The sequence below is a fragment of the Chiloscyllium plagiosum genome, chromosome 26, assembly GCF_004010195.1.
Source record: "Chiloscyllium plagiosum isolate BGI_BamShark_2017 chromosome 26, ASM401019v2, whole genome shotgun sequence".
Lineage (NCBI taxonomy): Eukaryota > Metazoa > Chordata > Chondrichthyes > Orectolobiformes > Hemiscylliidae > Chiloscyllium > Chiloscyllium plagiosum.
The window spans coordinates 37,889,152-37,905,090 of NC_057735.1; the positions used below are offsets into that span (position 1 = coordinate 37,889,152).

The 15,939-nt window shown below is 44.3% G+C and overlaps 1 protein-coding gene and 1 pseudogene across 1 annotated transcript in view; both read right to left on the reverse strand.

Annotated features, from left to right (window-relative positions):
• scube3 (signal peptide, CUB domain, EGF-like 3) overlaps positions 1-15,939 on the reverse strand; it is a 360,795-nt gene that overhangs the window by 45,742 nt on the left and 299,114 nt on the right. Inside the window, exon 10 of the mRNA XM_043716904.1 lies at positions 11,491-11,616. Coding sequence (XP_043572839.1) covers positions 11,491-11,616 — 126 coding nt within the window. The remainder of the gene's footprint in view (positions 1-11,490; positions 11,617-15,939) is intronic.
• On the reverse strand, positions 11,696-11,793 carry LOC122563364 (annotated as a pseudogene).

Sequence of the window (15,939 nt, forward strand, 5' to 3'; positions counted from 1 at the left end):
GACCTTCCCTCCATACCAGACAACATCCTGGTATATCTCCTCTGCACCCTTTCCAATGCTTCCATATCCTTCCTAAAATGCGGTGATGAAAACTGTGTGCAATACTCCAAGTATAGCTGCATCAGAGTTTTGTACAGCTGCAACTTGACCTCATAGCTCCGAAACTCAATCCCTCTACCAATCAAAGCTAACACACCGTATGCCTTCTTAACAACCCTATTAACCTGGGTGGCAACTTTCAGGGATCTATGCATGTGGACACCAAGATCTCTCTGCTCATCCACACTACCAAGAATCTTACCATTAGCCCAGTTCTCTGTATTCTTTTTACTCCTTCCAATGTACTCCTTCACACTTTTCTGCATTAAATTCCATTTGCCACCTCTCAGCCCAGCTCTGCAGCTTATCTATGTTCCTTTGTAACCTGCAACATCCTTCTGTACTGTCCACAACTCCACTGATCTTAGTGTCATCTGCAAATTTACTAACCCATCCTTCTATGCCCTCATCCAGGTCATTTAAAGAAATGACAAACAGCAATGACCCCAAAACAATATTTCAGTGAGTCTTTTGCACCCAAGCCCTAGGTTCTGATAAGACCAGCAGTTTTCAGAAAACCCTTAAAAGGTTCCAATTGAACTTTGCTGAGGAATGCAGAAGCCCGATTGTTGATGAAGGGCGAGTTACTTGAATCTTACTAATTTCTTGGTTACAACTTATTTCTTGGTTACAACTTGCATAAGCAGAGATACAAAAACAGTTAAAAATTTTAAAAAAAAATTCAAAACTAATTGAATAAAGTAAGGATGGAGGGTCAGATGACGTGTTGTTCTGCATGCTGTGGGAGCTGGTGGACCCCACTGTGGTTCCCAGCAACCATGCCTGTAGTAAATGTTGGTTGCTGGAAGAATGTCAGCTCAGAGTTGATGATCTCGAGTCTGAGCTTCTGAGACATCAGGGAGGAGGGGAGAGTTACACCCCTTAGACTAACTAACTCAAATTCAGCCAGTGGTCAGGGACAGGAGGGTGTGGCTAAGAGTGAGTCAGGCAGAGGGATTCAGGAGCCTCAGCCCCTGACTTTGTCCAATAATTTCAAGAGTGTTGCTCCCTCTGTGGACGGGAATGGGGACTGCAGGAAGGATGAGCCGACTGACTGCAGCATTGTGGTGCAGAGAGCCATTCAAGTAGGGGTAGAAAAGCGAAATGTTGTTGTAATTGGGGATAGTATAGTTAGAGGCATAGACACTGTTCTCTGTGACCAGGATCGAGAGTCCCGAAGGTTGTGTTGCCTGCTTGGTTATCACTGCTGCCTCACAGTGCCAGAGACCTGGGTTCAATTGCCACCTCAGGCAACTGTCTGTGTGGAGTTTGCACATTCTCCCTGTGTCTGCGCGGGTTTCCTCCGGGTGCTCTGGTTTCCTCCCACAGTCCAAAAATGTGCAGGTTAGGTGAATTGGCCATGCTAAATTGCACGTAGTGTGAGGTGAAGGCGTAAATGTAGGGGAATGGGTCTGGGTGGGTTGCTCTTTGGAGGGTCGGTGTGGACTTGTTGGGCCGTAGGGCCTGTTTTCACACTGTAAGTAATCAAATCATCTCATCTGGGTTGCAGATGAACTTGGAGTGGGAAGGTAAAGATCCAATGTTGTGGTTCACGCAAGTATCAATGACATAGACAAAACAAGGGTAGGGAGTATGAACAGCTAGGAGCTAAATTAGAAAGCAGAACCAAAAAGGTAATAACCTCTGAATGACTACTTGAGCCATGAGCTAATTGGCACAGGGTCAATAAGATTAAGCAGGTAAATGCATGGCTCAACGATTGGTGTGGGCGAAATGGGTTTGAATGCATGGGACATTGGCACTAATACTGGGGAATAAGGGACCTGTCCCAATGGGATGGTCTTCATCTGAACCGTGCTGGGACCAGTGTCCTAGCGAATCACATAAGTAGGGCTGTAGACAGGGCTTTGAACTAAATGGGGGAGGAGAGTGGGTGGGGAGGCTCCAGTTATACGGGATTTTAGAAAACCCTCATTGAAGGTTATTAAAATCTCCAGCACAGACATAAATAGGACAGAGTGTATGGAAAGGGTTAGCAATCAAACTTCAAGACACTGGACAAATGAATGACAATGGGAAGAGGGATGGTGAGTACAGGACTGAAGCTATTATATCTGAATGCACGCAGTATAAGGAATAAGGTAAATGAGCTTGTGACGCAGATTGAAATTGGCAGGTATGATATAGTGGGTCTCACGGAGGCGTGACTGCAAGGGCATAAGGATTGGGAGCTGAATATTCAAGGATATACATCCTACTGAAAACATAAGCAGGTGGGCAGAGAGGGTGGGGTTGCCTTATTACTAAAAAATGAAATTAAATCAATACAAGAAATGAAGTAGGGTCAGATAGTGTAGAGTCTGTGTGGGTAGAATTGAGGAACTGCAAAGGTAAAAAAATCCATAGTTGGAGTTGTGTAAAGGCCTCTAAACAGTAGTCAGGAGCTAGGGCATAGATACACCAGGAGAGAGAAAAGATATGTAGGGAAGGCAAAGTTACAGTGATCATGGGGAATTTCAATATATAGGTGGACTGGGAAAATCAAGTTGATAGTTGATTGCAAGAAAAGGAATTTGTGGAATGTCTACAAGATGGCTTTTTGGAGCAGCTTGTGGTGGAGCCCACTAGGGAACAGGCTTTAGTGGCCCACTAGGGAACTGGATTTAGTGTTGTGCAATGAGGCAGACTTGATAAGGGAGCTTAAGGTGAAGGAACCCTTAGTAGGCAGTGATCATAATATAATTAAATTTACTCTGCATTTTGAGAGGGAGAAGATAGAATCTGAGGTAACAGTATTACAGCTGAATAAAGGCTACTAACTTAAACCCTTGCGGAGAGCTCTAGCAAACCTCCCGCCTGGGATATTGGTACAACACCAGTTCAGGTACAATCTGTTCTCCCTGGGATCTGTACAAGGAGGACAGGTTGCGCCTGAACTGGTGGTGTATCAATATCCTGGGCGGGAGGTTTGCTAGAGCTCTTTGCAAAGGTTTGGCAGGGGGATGGGAACCAGAGTTACCAATCAGAGGATGGAGTGGCTGGTGAGCAGGCAGATACAGTGTGCAGAGAGTCTGTGAGGAAGGATAGACAGCTGATAGGGCAAAGTTGCAGTCAGTGTGAGGGGTTGAAGTGCATCTAATTTAATGCAAGAAATCTCAGGAACCAGGGTGATGAACTTAAAAGCATGGATCAATACTTGGAGCTATGATGTTGTGGCCATTATAGAGACTTGAATATCACAGGAGCAGGGATGGTTGTTGGATGTTCTGGGGTTTAGATGTTTCATAAGGAATAGGGAGGGAGGTAAAAGAGGTGGCAGAGTGGCATTGCTAATCCGGGAAAGTATCAAAACTGTAGAAAGGGAGGTTGTTGAGTAGGGTTTGTCTACTGAGTCATTATGGGTGTAAGTCAGAAATAGGAAAGGAGTAGTTGCTTTATTGGAGTTTTCTATAAACTCCCCAGCAGCAACAGAGATATGGTGGAGCAGATTGGGAGACAGATTTTGAAAGGTGCAGAAGTAACAGGGTTGTGGTCATGGGTGACTTCAACTTCCCTAATATCGATTGGAACGTCCTTAGTGCAAATAGTTTGAATGGAGCAGATTTTATCAGGTATGTCCAGGAAGAATTCCTGACTCAATATGTAGATAGGCTGACTACAGGGGAGGCCATATTGGATTTGTTGCTTAAAAACAAACCAGGTCAGATGTCAGATCTCTCAGTGGGAGAGCATTTTGGTGATAGTGATCACAACTCCCTAACCTTTACGATGTCATGCAGTGGGATAGGAGCAGATGGCTGGAAAGTATTTAATTGGGGGAGGAGGAATTATAATGCTATTGGAAGGAACTGTGCAGCATAAATTGGGAATAGCTATTCTCAGGGAAATGCATGACAAAAAAATGGAGACTGTTTAGGAAGCACTTGCTGTGAGTGCTGGATAGGTTTGTCCCACTGAGACAAGGAAGGGATGAACGGTGAATGAACCTTGGATGACAAGAGATGTGGAACATCGAGTTAAGAGGAAGAAGGAAGCTTACTTAAGGTTGAGGAAGCAAGGATCAGACAGGGCTCTAAAGGGTTGCAAGGTAGCCAGAAAGGAAATGAAGAATGGACTTAGGAGAGCTACAAGGGGCATTAAATATCCTTGCCGGATAGGATTAAGGAAATTTCCAAGACGTTCTACATTTATGTGAGGGACACGAGGTTGGCCAGAGTGAGGTAGACGGATCAGGGATAGTGGAGGGAACTTGTGCCTGGAGTGGGAGGAGTTGTGGAGGTCCTTAATGAATACTTTACTTCAGTATTCACTAGTGAGAGGGACCTTGTTGTTTATGAGGACAGTGTGAAACAGACTGATATGCTTGAATAGATTGATGTTAAGAAGGACAATGTGCTAGAAAGTGTGGAAAACACTAGGATAGATAAGTCCCCTGGGCCAGGTGGGATATGCCCAAGCTTTCTACAGGAAGCGAGTGAAGAGATTGCTGCGCCTTTGACGATGATCTTTGCGTCCTCACCATCCACTGGAGTAATACCAGATGCTTGGAGGGTGGCAAATGTTATTCCCTTATTCAAGAAAGGGAATAGGGATAACCCTGGGAATAAGGTAAAGATGAGGATTGCACATGCTGGAAACCCGTGTCTGGATTAGAGTGGCGCTGGAAAAGCACAGCAGGTCAGGCAGCATCCAAGGATCAGGAAAACTGACGTTTCGGGCAAAGGATTTTTGCCTGAAACGTCGATTTTCCTGCTCCTTGGATGCTGCCTGACCTGTGTGCTTTTCCAGCACCACTCTAATCCATAACCCTGGGAATTACAGACCAGACAGTCTTACGTCTGTGGTGGGCAAATTATTAGAGAGGATTCTGAGAGACAGGATTTATGATTATTTGGAAAAGCATAGCTTGATTAGAGATAGTCAGTATGGCTTTGTGAGGGGGCAGGTCATGCCTCACAAGCCTTATTGAATTCTTTGAGGATGGGACAAAACACATTGATGAAGGTAAAGCAGTAGATGTGGTGTATATGGATTTTAACAAAGTGTTTGATAAGGTTCCTCGTGGTAGGCTCATTCAGAAAGTAAGGAGGCATGGGATACAGGGAAATCTGACTGTCTGGATACAGAATTAGCTGGCCCATATGCGACAGAGGGTAGTAGTAGATGGAAAGTATTCAGCCTGGAGCTGGGTGACCAGTGGTGTTCCGCAGGGATCTGTTCTGGGATCTCTGTGCTTTGTGATTTTTATAAATGACTTGGATGAGGAAGTGGAAGGATGGGTTAGTAAGTTTGCTGATGACACAAAGGGTGAAAATAGATAAGTCCCCTGGGCCTGATGGCATTTATCCTAGGATTCTCTGGGAAGCAAGGGAGGAGATTGCAGAGCCATTGGCCTTGATTTTTATGTCCTCGTTGTCTACAGGAAGAGTGCCAGAAGACTGGAGGATAGCAAATATGGTTCCCTTGTTCCAGAAGGGGAGTAGGGATAACCCTAGTAACTATAGGCCGGTGAGTCTCACTTCTGTTGTGGGCAAAGTCTTAGAGAGAATTGTAAGGGATAGGATTTATGAACATCTGGATAGGAATAATGTGATCAAGGACAGTCAGCATGGATTTATGAAGGGCAGGTCGTGCCTCACAAACCTTATTGAATTCTTTGAGAAGGTGACTAAAGAGGTAGATGAGGGTAAAGCGATAGATGTGGTGTATATGGATTTTAGTAAGGCGTTTGATAAGGTTCCCCATGATAGGCTACTTCAAAAAATAGGGAGGTATGGCATTGAGGGTGAGTTCTTTACGCAGAGAGTTGTGAATGTGTTGCCAGCGGTGGTGGTGAAAGCAAAGTCATTAGGGACATTTAAGCGACTGCTGGCGATGCACATGGACAGCAGTGAATTGAGGGGTGTGTAGATTTGTTTATCTTAGGTATTAATTCTTGGCACAACATCATGGGCCAAAGGGCCTGTTCTGTGTTCTACTTTTCTGTGTTCTATGTGAAGTTATAGACTTTGCTATGAAACAAAAAGCAGAAAGGAGGTGCATTGTGGTGATACATTGGGATGCTGCAGATCAGAGTCGAAAAGTGTGACACTGGAAAAGCACAGGCAGCATCTGAGGAGCAGATGAGTTGTCGTTTTGGGCATGAGCCCTTCATTAGAAAAGATATGTGGATGTCTTTCTATTTACCAGGATGTTGTCTGGTATGGTAGGAAGATCGTATGAAGAAAGGCTGAGGCAGTTGGGGCTGTTTTCATTGGAGAAAAGAGGGTTTGGGGGTGACTTGGTAGAGGTGTACAAGATGATTAGGGGTTTAGATAGGGTTGACCGTGAGAACCTTTTTCCACGTATGGAGTCAGCTATTACGAGGGGGCATAGCTTTAAATTAAGGGGTGGTAGGTATAGGACAGATGTTAGGGGTAGCTTCTTTACTCAGCGAGTCATGAGTTCATGGAATGCCCTGCCAGGAGCAGTGGTGGACTCTCCCTCTTTATGGGCATTTAAACGGGCATTGGATAGGCATATGGAGGATAGTGGACTAGTGTAGATTAGGTGGGCTTGGATCAGCGCAACATCTAGGGCCAAAGGGCCTGTACTGCGCTGTATTTTTCTATGTTCTATGTAAAGGTTAGTGAAGTTGTGGATAGTGTGGATGGCTGTTGTAGGTTGCAATGGGACATTGACAGAATGCAGAACTGGGCTGAGAAGTGGCAGATGGAGTTCAACCTGGAAAAGTGTGAAGTGATTCATTCTGGAAAGTTGAATTTGAATGCAGATTATAGGGTTAAAGGCAGGATTCTTGGCAGTGTGGAGGAACAGAGGGAATTTGGGGTCCACATCCATAGCTCCCTCAAAGTTGCCACCCATGTTGATAGGGGTGTTAAGAAAGCATATGTTGTGTTGGCTTTCATTAGCAGGGGGATTGAGTTTAAGAGCTGTGAGGTTATGCTGCAGCTGTATAAAGCCCTGGTTAGACCACACTTGGAATATTGTGTTCAGTTCTGGTCACTTCGTTATAGGAAAGATGTGGAAGCTTTAGAGAGGGTGCAGAGGAGATTTACCAGGATGCTGCCTGGACTGAAGGGCATGTCTTATAAAGAAAGGTTGAGGGAGCTAGGGCTTTTCTCATTGGAGAGAAGAAGGATGAGACGTGACTTGACAGAGGTGTACAAGACGATGAGAGGCAAAGATGGAATGGATGGCTAGAGATTTTTTCCCATGGGCGGTAATGGCAATCATGAGGGGGTATAATTTCAAGTTGATTGGAGGAAGGTTTAGGGAAGATGTCAGAGGTAGGTTCCTTTCACACAGAGTGATGTGTGCGAGGAATGCACTGCCAGCAGTGGGAGTAGAGTCAGATACAATAGGGTCATTTAAGCAATCTTGGATAGGCACCTGGATGATAGTAATATGATCTTAGATTAGGTTAAAAGGTCGGCACAACATCGAGGGCCTGTACTGTGCTATACTGTTAAAAAGAAAGGAGTCTAGCAGGAAAGACAGTTGAACAGCAATGGTAGGAGTTTCTGGGAGTAATTCAGGAGGCACAGCAGAGATTCATCCCGAGGGAAAAAGAAGCATGGTACAGGGAGGATGAGGCAACCTTGGCTGACTAGGGAAGTCAGGGAAAGCATAAAAGCAAACCAGAAAGCATGTAACGTGGCGAAGGGCAGTGGGAAACAAGAGGATTGGGAAGTTTACAAAGACCAACAGAGGGCAACAAACAAAGAAATAAGGAGGGAGAAGATTAAATGTGAGGATAAGCTAGCCAGTAATATAAAGGAAGACTGTAAGAGTTTCTTTAGATATATCAAGAGAGCAAAAGAGAGGCAAAAGTGGACATTGGACTGCTGGAAAATGGTGCTGGAGCGGTAGTAGCGGGAATAAGGAAATGGCTGAGGAACCAAATAATTACATCATCAGTCTTCACGGTGGAAGACATGACTAATTTCCCAAAAATTCAAGAGAGTGAGGGGGCAGAGCTGACTATGGTGGCCATCACCAAGGAGAGGATGCTAGATAAACTGAATGGGCTGAAAGTGGATAAATCACCTGGACCAAATGGACTACTTCCCAGAGTTCTGACAGAGATACTGAAGAGATAGTGGAGGTGTTAGTGGTGATCTTTCAGGAATCACTAGAATCAGGGAGGGTCCCAGAGGATTGGAAAATCGCTAACATGGCACCTCTGTTTAAAAAGGGAGAAAGGCAAAAGACAGAAAATTACAGACTGATTAGCCTAACCTCCGCCGTGGGTAAGATCCAGGAATGCATTGTGAACTTTCAAATATCTGAATATTTGAAAGTGTATGGTAAAATAGTGCAAAGTCAGCATGGTCTCATCATGGAGAGGTCATGCCTGATAAATGTGCTGTAATTCTTTGAGGAAGTAACCAGCAGGTTAGACCAAAGAGAGCCAATGGATGTTATCTACCTGGACTTCAAGAAGGCCTTTGACAAGGTACCACACAGGAGGCTACTGAATAAGGTAATGGCCCATGGTGTCACAGGCAAAATGGATTGAAGCTTGACTGTCTGTCAGAAAGCAGAGCGTGGGGATAAAAGGATTCTTCTCAGGATGGCAGCTGGTGACAAGTGGTGTTTCACAGGCTCAGTGTTGGGACCACAACGTTTCACTGTATACATTAACGACCTAAATGAAGGAACTGAGGGTATTCTGGCTAGGTTTGCAGATGATACAAAGATAGGTAGAGGGACAGGTAGCATTGAGGAGGCAGGGGGGCTGCAGAAGGATTTGGACAGGTTAGGAAAATAGGCAAAGAAGTGGCAGATGAAATACAATGTGGGAAAGTGTAAGGTCATGCATTTTGGTAGGAAGAATAGAGGCATGGACTATTTTCTAATTGGGGAGAAAATTCAGAAGTCTGAATTTCAAAGAGATTTGGGAGTTCTAGTCCAGGATTCTCTTAAGATAAACTTGCAAGTTGAGTTAGTAGTTAGGAAGGCAAATGTAATGATGGCATTTATTTTGAGAGAACTTGAATATAACAGCAGGGACGTACTTCTGAGGATCTATAAGGCTCTGGTCAGACCACATTTGGAGTATTGCATGCAGTTTTGGGACCCATATCTCAGGAAGGATGTACTGGCCCTGGAGTGTGTTCAGAGGAGGTCCATGAGAATGGTCCCAGGAATGAAAAGCTTAACATATAAGGAATGTTTGAGGACTCTGTGTTTATACCAGTTAGAGTTTAGAAGGATGAAGGAGGATCTAATTGAAACATACAGAATACTGAATGGCCCGGGCACAGTAGATGTTGGGAAGATGTTTCCATTGGTGGGAGAGACTAGGATCTGAAGGCACAGCCTCAGAGTAAAGAGAAGACCTTTTAGAACAGTGATAAGGAGAAACTTCTTCAGCCAAAGAGTGGTGAATCTATGGAATTCATTGTCACAGAAGGCTGTGGAGGCCAGGCCATTGAGTGTATTTAAAACTGAGAAAGATAGGCTCTTGAGTATTGAGAGGATCAAGGGTTATGGAGAGAATGGGGTTGAGAAACATATCAGCCATGATTGAATGGAGGAGCAGACTCGATGGGCTGGATGGCCTAATTTCTGCTCCTCTGTCTTATGGTCTTACTCTTTTGCTTCACTTTATTTTTTTGAACAGCAATCTGAACGGTCAACTTGCTTGAAGTGTGGCCCTAAGTGAATGGGCTGAAATTAATAATACCTGGCCATTAATGAATGCATTGAGCACAAAGGCATTTCAAAGCTGGATTTGTGAAATATTCGGGAAAATAAATTGGAGCGAGAGGAGAAGAGCTCATGTCTCATGGGCTAGGGATTTATGCTGCTATTGATAGGAAAAGACATCAGCGGCTGGTTCCTGCCTCTGGATGTTGTATCTTTATAAATATTCTATTGCAGCAGTATTTAGAGCACCAACTGGGGTCTGCTACTAAAAGGTACTTTGTCCTAAATCCCCCAAGGGAGGACGTGTCAAGGTCACAATGTGGGGATGTTAGTAAACTTCTGTTCAATGAGATGCCAGGCATAAAAATCTTCAATAACCTTGGACTGAAATTACAGTGGAAAATGTTGATACAATGCAAAATCTGACTTTGTGCAAACGATCTGTGTAAGAAATGATCACACAGGGACTGGGAACATCTCTGTTCTTTATCCCCAGAAGTAACTCTTTAACACAATCACAGTCATTGTCAGCTCAGTTCCTTGAGCCATATAAACAGTAAAGCCTTTTAAGAATAACACATTGGAAAGTGACATTTCTCTGAAAGTGAACAGACTAAGGTAGCAAGAATTGGACAGATAGAATGTTTTAAGGAAAGCTTCCAGCTGGAAAACGATACCTAAGAGAAAGTTCCACACTCTATAATAACCTGTTGCACAATTCATGCAAAAGTAGGCCCAAACATTCACTGTATGCATAACATTTGTGCTTAATTTTCCTTAAACCATCCAACCAAGCGATTAGAGTGATGAAAGAGCAACATATAGTTTTTCTTGGTCTGTGCCAATATTGGCACTTGTTCTGCCATTGAAGAAACTTATTAAAAACATCAGTCATTTCAATAACCATGCTTCTAAGACATAGATATGGGAGAAAATATTAAAAACATATTTTATTTACAAAGAATAATCAAACAATCATGCCCCCTGTTTTAATCTTAGATATTTCTGGACCAAGAATTTGAAAAATGCCTGGTTCAAAACTGGGTAGATGGCAACATGCGGAAAACAAATGGAACATAAACTCGATTTGCTCTGAGGAGCAAGTGTAATAAATACAGAAATTTGTCTGTGTTTCCTAAATTTCTCAGCCTTGAACCTTCTTTGAGAAACTCCTCAAAAACCATCACGTTACCAAGCTCCTGGTCACCTATACTAGGATCTCCTAATGTAGCTCAGTGCCTAATCTTGTCTGATATTACTTCATCAAATGACTTCAAGGCAGTATGTAAATATGTTGAATGACATGGTATGCATTAAATATATGAAGCGACTGAGTAAAGTAACCCTTTCTTTGAAAGGCCAAGTGCAGTGAGAGATGGCCTTGAAGAACAGAATGTGGGTGACCTTCCCTTCGTTTTTGGCCAGGACTGCTCCCTCTCCCTCAATCAAACCTTGTCTCCAATGTCATGCCTAGCTCAGGGGGCAAGTGACCCCAAGATAATCTTGCCATCTTTTTTTTTGATGTTCCCATCCTGAATAAATACTCACTCCCTTCCAAAAAGAAAATATACCATCTGTGTTCAAACTATTTGAAAATAATCTACATAACAACAGTAATGACAGCTCAGATTAATTATTTATTTGTGAAGCACTGGAGATTTGCTGAGACACGTTAGGTGGCCTATAATCAAGTATTTCTCATGAAGACAACATTACAGGATTGCTACATCCATTAGTACCACTAGAGGACACCAGAGATCTGAGTTCTTCACATACCCACACAATCTTTCTTATTCCAATGTAGTTTGTAACCACCGTTGGGACAAGAGCATTGATAGCTTCCCAGTGTATTAACACAGCCGTGCTTACAGCCACCATGGTTCATGCTGCATTCATCGATATCTGAAAAAGGCACAGGCAAAATTAGTTGGCTTATATTAAGCAAGTCTATTCTAGCACAAGCAATTTGTCGTTTGTATTTTTTTAAGTGGAACACTTCATGACTTTGTGTGTCGTACTTAAGCAGGGGCCTTGCTAATCTTCTTTGTACCATTCAAACTTTAGTTTCAGGTCTCAGCCATTGTAATGTTAGTATGACAGCAGCTCTGGGTATCTCTTGCATTTAGATTCCCCAAAAGCATGGTTCTGATGACAGGTGACTGTATGATCCTACAAACATGGGTATGACTGGTTCTATGCTGCATAAGTGGGTTCCAGGGCTGTTTGTGGTGGTACCACATCCTCAAATGTTTGATGTGGAAAGATCTGGATTCTCTCAGTGTCTGCGTGGGTTTCTTCTGGGTGCTCCAGTTTCCTCCCACAAGTCCAAAGATGCGCAGGTCAGGTGAATTGGCCATGATAAATTGCCCATAGTGTTCAGGGATATGTAGGTTAGGTGCCTTAGTCAGGGATAAATGTAAGGGAATGAGTCTGGGTGGGTCAGTCTTCCAAGGGTCAGTGTGGACTTGTTGAGCCGAAAGGCCTGTTTCCACTCTGTAGGGATTCTATGGATTGAGGTGGTAAAGCGGTAATTGTAACCAAACAGTTTGTACCTAACATAGTGACATATGCTGCATTGAATATTATCTGAGCTTTCAAGGTGATGTTAAGAATGTTCACATTTTCTCACCTTGTCTTGCTGTAGTGAGAGATGATTTGCCAAATACCAATAATCCCCTTTCATCCCTTCAGCAACATACACTTATTAAAGGTCAATATAAATGATCCCACTAGAGGGAGTGGCTGCTCAAGAATATTTATATACAGTTCTGTTGGTGAAAGGGAGACTTTGCTTCTATTTCCTGAACTAACCTGCTCAGAAACAGACCAAGTTGTGGTGATGTGTAGACGCCAACAATTCAGTGGCACATGGGGTTGGCACACATTTGAGTTCTTTCACAGAGCATACAGTTGATCTTCTATGACTGTGGGAAACCAAGTCCCTCGCTCAGCTGGGGAGAGATCTGGCTCAAAGCACTGTGCACCCAAAATAGTGAAGGAAAATGGGTAAACTTAATCTAAAAAAAATCTTCCTCCATAGGTAGCAGACAGCTGGTTATAAAACAACAAGGATTTAGAAATATTTCAGAAACAAAGGGCTGTATCTTATGGTTTTTGGCCAAGTCTGAATTTGTGGAAAATTTTCACCTGAGGCCTAGCTTGTCTTCTTAGTGTATCTTACCAAATTCACCTACCTACTGCACCCTATGACATCTGATCCTAGCCCCAACTTACCATGCCTATCTTCCCAGTGTGCTTGTGCTTAGTTTTAAGAGGCCATTGGGCATCAGGAAAAGCACAGCCACTCAAAGTTGCCCTCTTTGTTCAACAGCAGAGTGTGAACATGTCAGAGAAGGAGACAATGCTGTTGTGAATCTCAAACAGTTGAGGGGCTAGTGTGGAGGAGAGGAGAACCAGCAAAGGAGACTGCACCACCAGACCTTGCCAACCTGCTCCAAGGTTGCCACCCGGGTCAGTACTGTAGAGGAATGGCCAGCAGTGCCAGAAGGAAGATGACCAATGATCTCCTCCACTGTGCCAATTCAGGTGCAACACTCCTTTTTCTGCTACCTCACAATCACTATCTCGGCTACTGTACCAACTTCCAACCAGGCTAATGCCTCACATGGATACATGGCAGTGCCAAATGGCACTCAGCTGGAGGAGGAATACACATAGGCCCCTCAGAGAGGAGCTATCTCAAACCTGTCTATCTATTCCAACTCTTGGAAATTCCCATTGAGGAATGTCAACTTACCTCTTTGCACATCTGGCTCGGCCAGACACAGTCACTCTGGGATCACCCTGCCAAACCTCCAGACCTATACATCAGGGCAGTGCCAATGCGCTGTGCTTGTTTTGCGCTTATTTATATGTGGCACTGATTTGACCTGACACCTGGATATTTGACTCACTGTGTAGCCCTGATGTCATTGTTACGCTGTCAAGCACCAATTCATGTCCACACACAATGGTCCATGGACAGAGGTCAGTGCTGAGAGCCTGCTGGAAGCAAGATGAACACTGCATACATATGGCTGTGGTGACACCTTCTGACCTCCTCACGCAACATCTCTATTCCTTTGTGGCCTCTGTGTCCAAAAGTGTAGGTGTCGATGAGTCATTCAGAAAGGTGCAAAGAGGTGCAACACACAAGAGTATTGAGGGTGGGGTGGGGCTAGTAGTTTATTCAGATGTCCAAGGAATAGAGTCTCCACAGGTTTCTGTCATGTACAGTAAATGGGTCTGTATGCAATGTTCTTCCCCTTTAAAAGCCTTATTATTGGTGGGTGCTACAGTCTCCTTTCTCAATTGCCCTGCCCACTCGCAGCTATTTTCTTTCTCTTGTGCATTTCTGATTTCTAGCACGATGGAAGGTGACAGTCTCAGCCTGACTCTGACCGAGCTTCCAAGCAGCCAAAGCCCCTTTCTGTAAAGCCTATAAGTTACACACCTCCTTAGGCCCCCACACAAATCCATCTACAGCATGATCCCATTCCTATTCATGCTTTACCATATCCCCCCTTTTGCAGAAACTGACGTCCCTGTTCACAACTGTCATCTCCCCCACATCCACCTTCACCCTCCAGTCCTAAAGCCTAACTTGCAGGATCTAATTCCGACGGCAATGGCTGCTCTTACTCCGTTCCCCTGCCCGTCATTTCACAAATCCTCTTTGTTCCTTAATTTCTGAAGCTGAAGTGACAGACTGACTGTGGTCCACACACTCCCATCATTCTCAGGTGACAAGTGCCCAGATCCCTGACTGATAGATGTACATTTCCACTGCTGCATTAGCCCTGCTGTTTAACTGGCTGCTATGGAGCGATGGGACTGACCGTGACCCACTCCCCGAACTGCAGAGACACGGACCCCTGACTGAGAACACCTCGACCAGACGCCTGACCATAACCAATTGTCTGGTATGGCATTGGAGCCTGCCCTTCACTTAGTGTACTCGGAACCCCTGCCTGACTGGTGCCTCCATTGACTATGCTGAGGATGACTCCCCTGAAACCTTGCGACACAGCTGCCTGCTTGCTGCACAATACTGTGGCACTGCCACATAAGCTGTTGGCACAGGGTACAATGTGAGACTGATGGAGCACACTGCCACACACACAAATATCCATCCCCTTTTTAGTGAGGACTGCTGACCAGCAAGGCAAGCTACGTGGCCATATGACTATGTGAACTGACACAGAAAGGCAATACAAGGCAAGGCATGAATCTGTGAGTGTGCAGGTAGACACTAAGTGAGTGAGTGCTAAGAGAGCAAGAAATGAGATGCAGCGTGGTTCAGTCTATGAGATGGGCCCCTGTCTGAGCCCACCAGATGTCCCTACTGCAACCTTTCAATTGTAGTTGCCAGTGCACCCTGCAATACAAATGAAAAGTACCCTGCCAGTGCATTAGAGAGGTCACCAAGATCACGAGTCATAGAGTTATACAGCGCGGAAGCAGACCTTTTGGTCCAACTAGTCCATGCCGAACATGATCCTAGCCCCAACTTACCATGCCTACATAAACTAGCCCTATCTGCCTGCCCCGAGCCCATATCCATCCAAACCTTTCCTTTTCATGTATCTATCCAACTGTCTTTTAAATGTTGCACGCGAACCATCCTCTGTGTAAAAAATTTGCCTCTTATGTCTTTTTAAAATCTCTGTCCTCTCACCTTAAAAATGTGCCTCTTAGTCTTGAAATTCCCCATCCTAGGGAAAACACAACTACCATTAACCCTACCTCAGCCTCTTATTATTTTATAAACTTCTATTAGACCGTCTCTCAATCTCATACACAACAGTGAAAACGTTCCAACTTATCCAGCCTCTCCTTATAGCTCAAACTTCCATACCCGATAACGTCATAGAGTCATACAGTGCGGAAGCAGATCTTTTGGTCCAACCAGTCCATGCCGAACATAATCTCAAACTAAATCCTGGTAAATCTCTTCTGAACCCTCTCCAGTTTGATAATATTTTTTCTATAAGTGGGCGACCAGAACTGGACACAGTATTCCAGAAGAGGCTTCACCAATGTTCTATACAATCGCAACATGACTTCCCAACTCCTATACTCAAAGGACTGAGCAATGAAAGCAAGCATGTCGAAGATCTATGACCATTGAAGAGATGAAAAATATCATGGAAATCCTAAGACACACAACCCAAAATCCACACACCCTCGTCACAAGGGATGCTGCCCACTTGTGGTTGAGCCTGG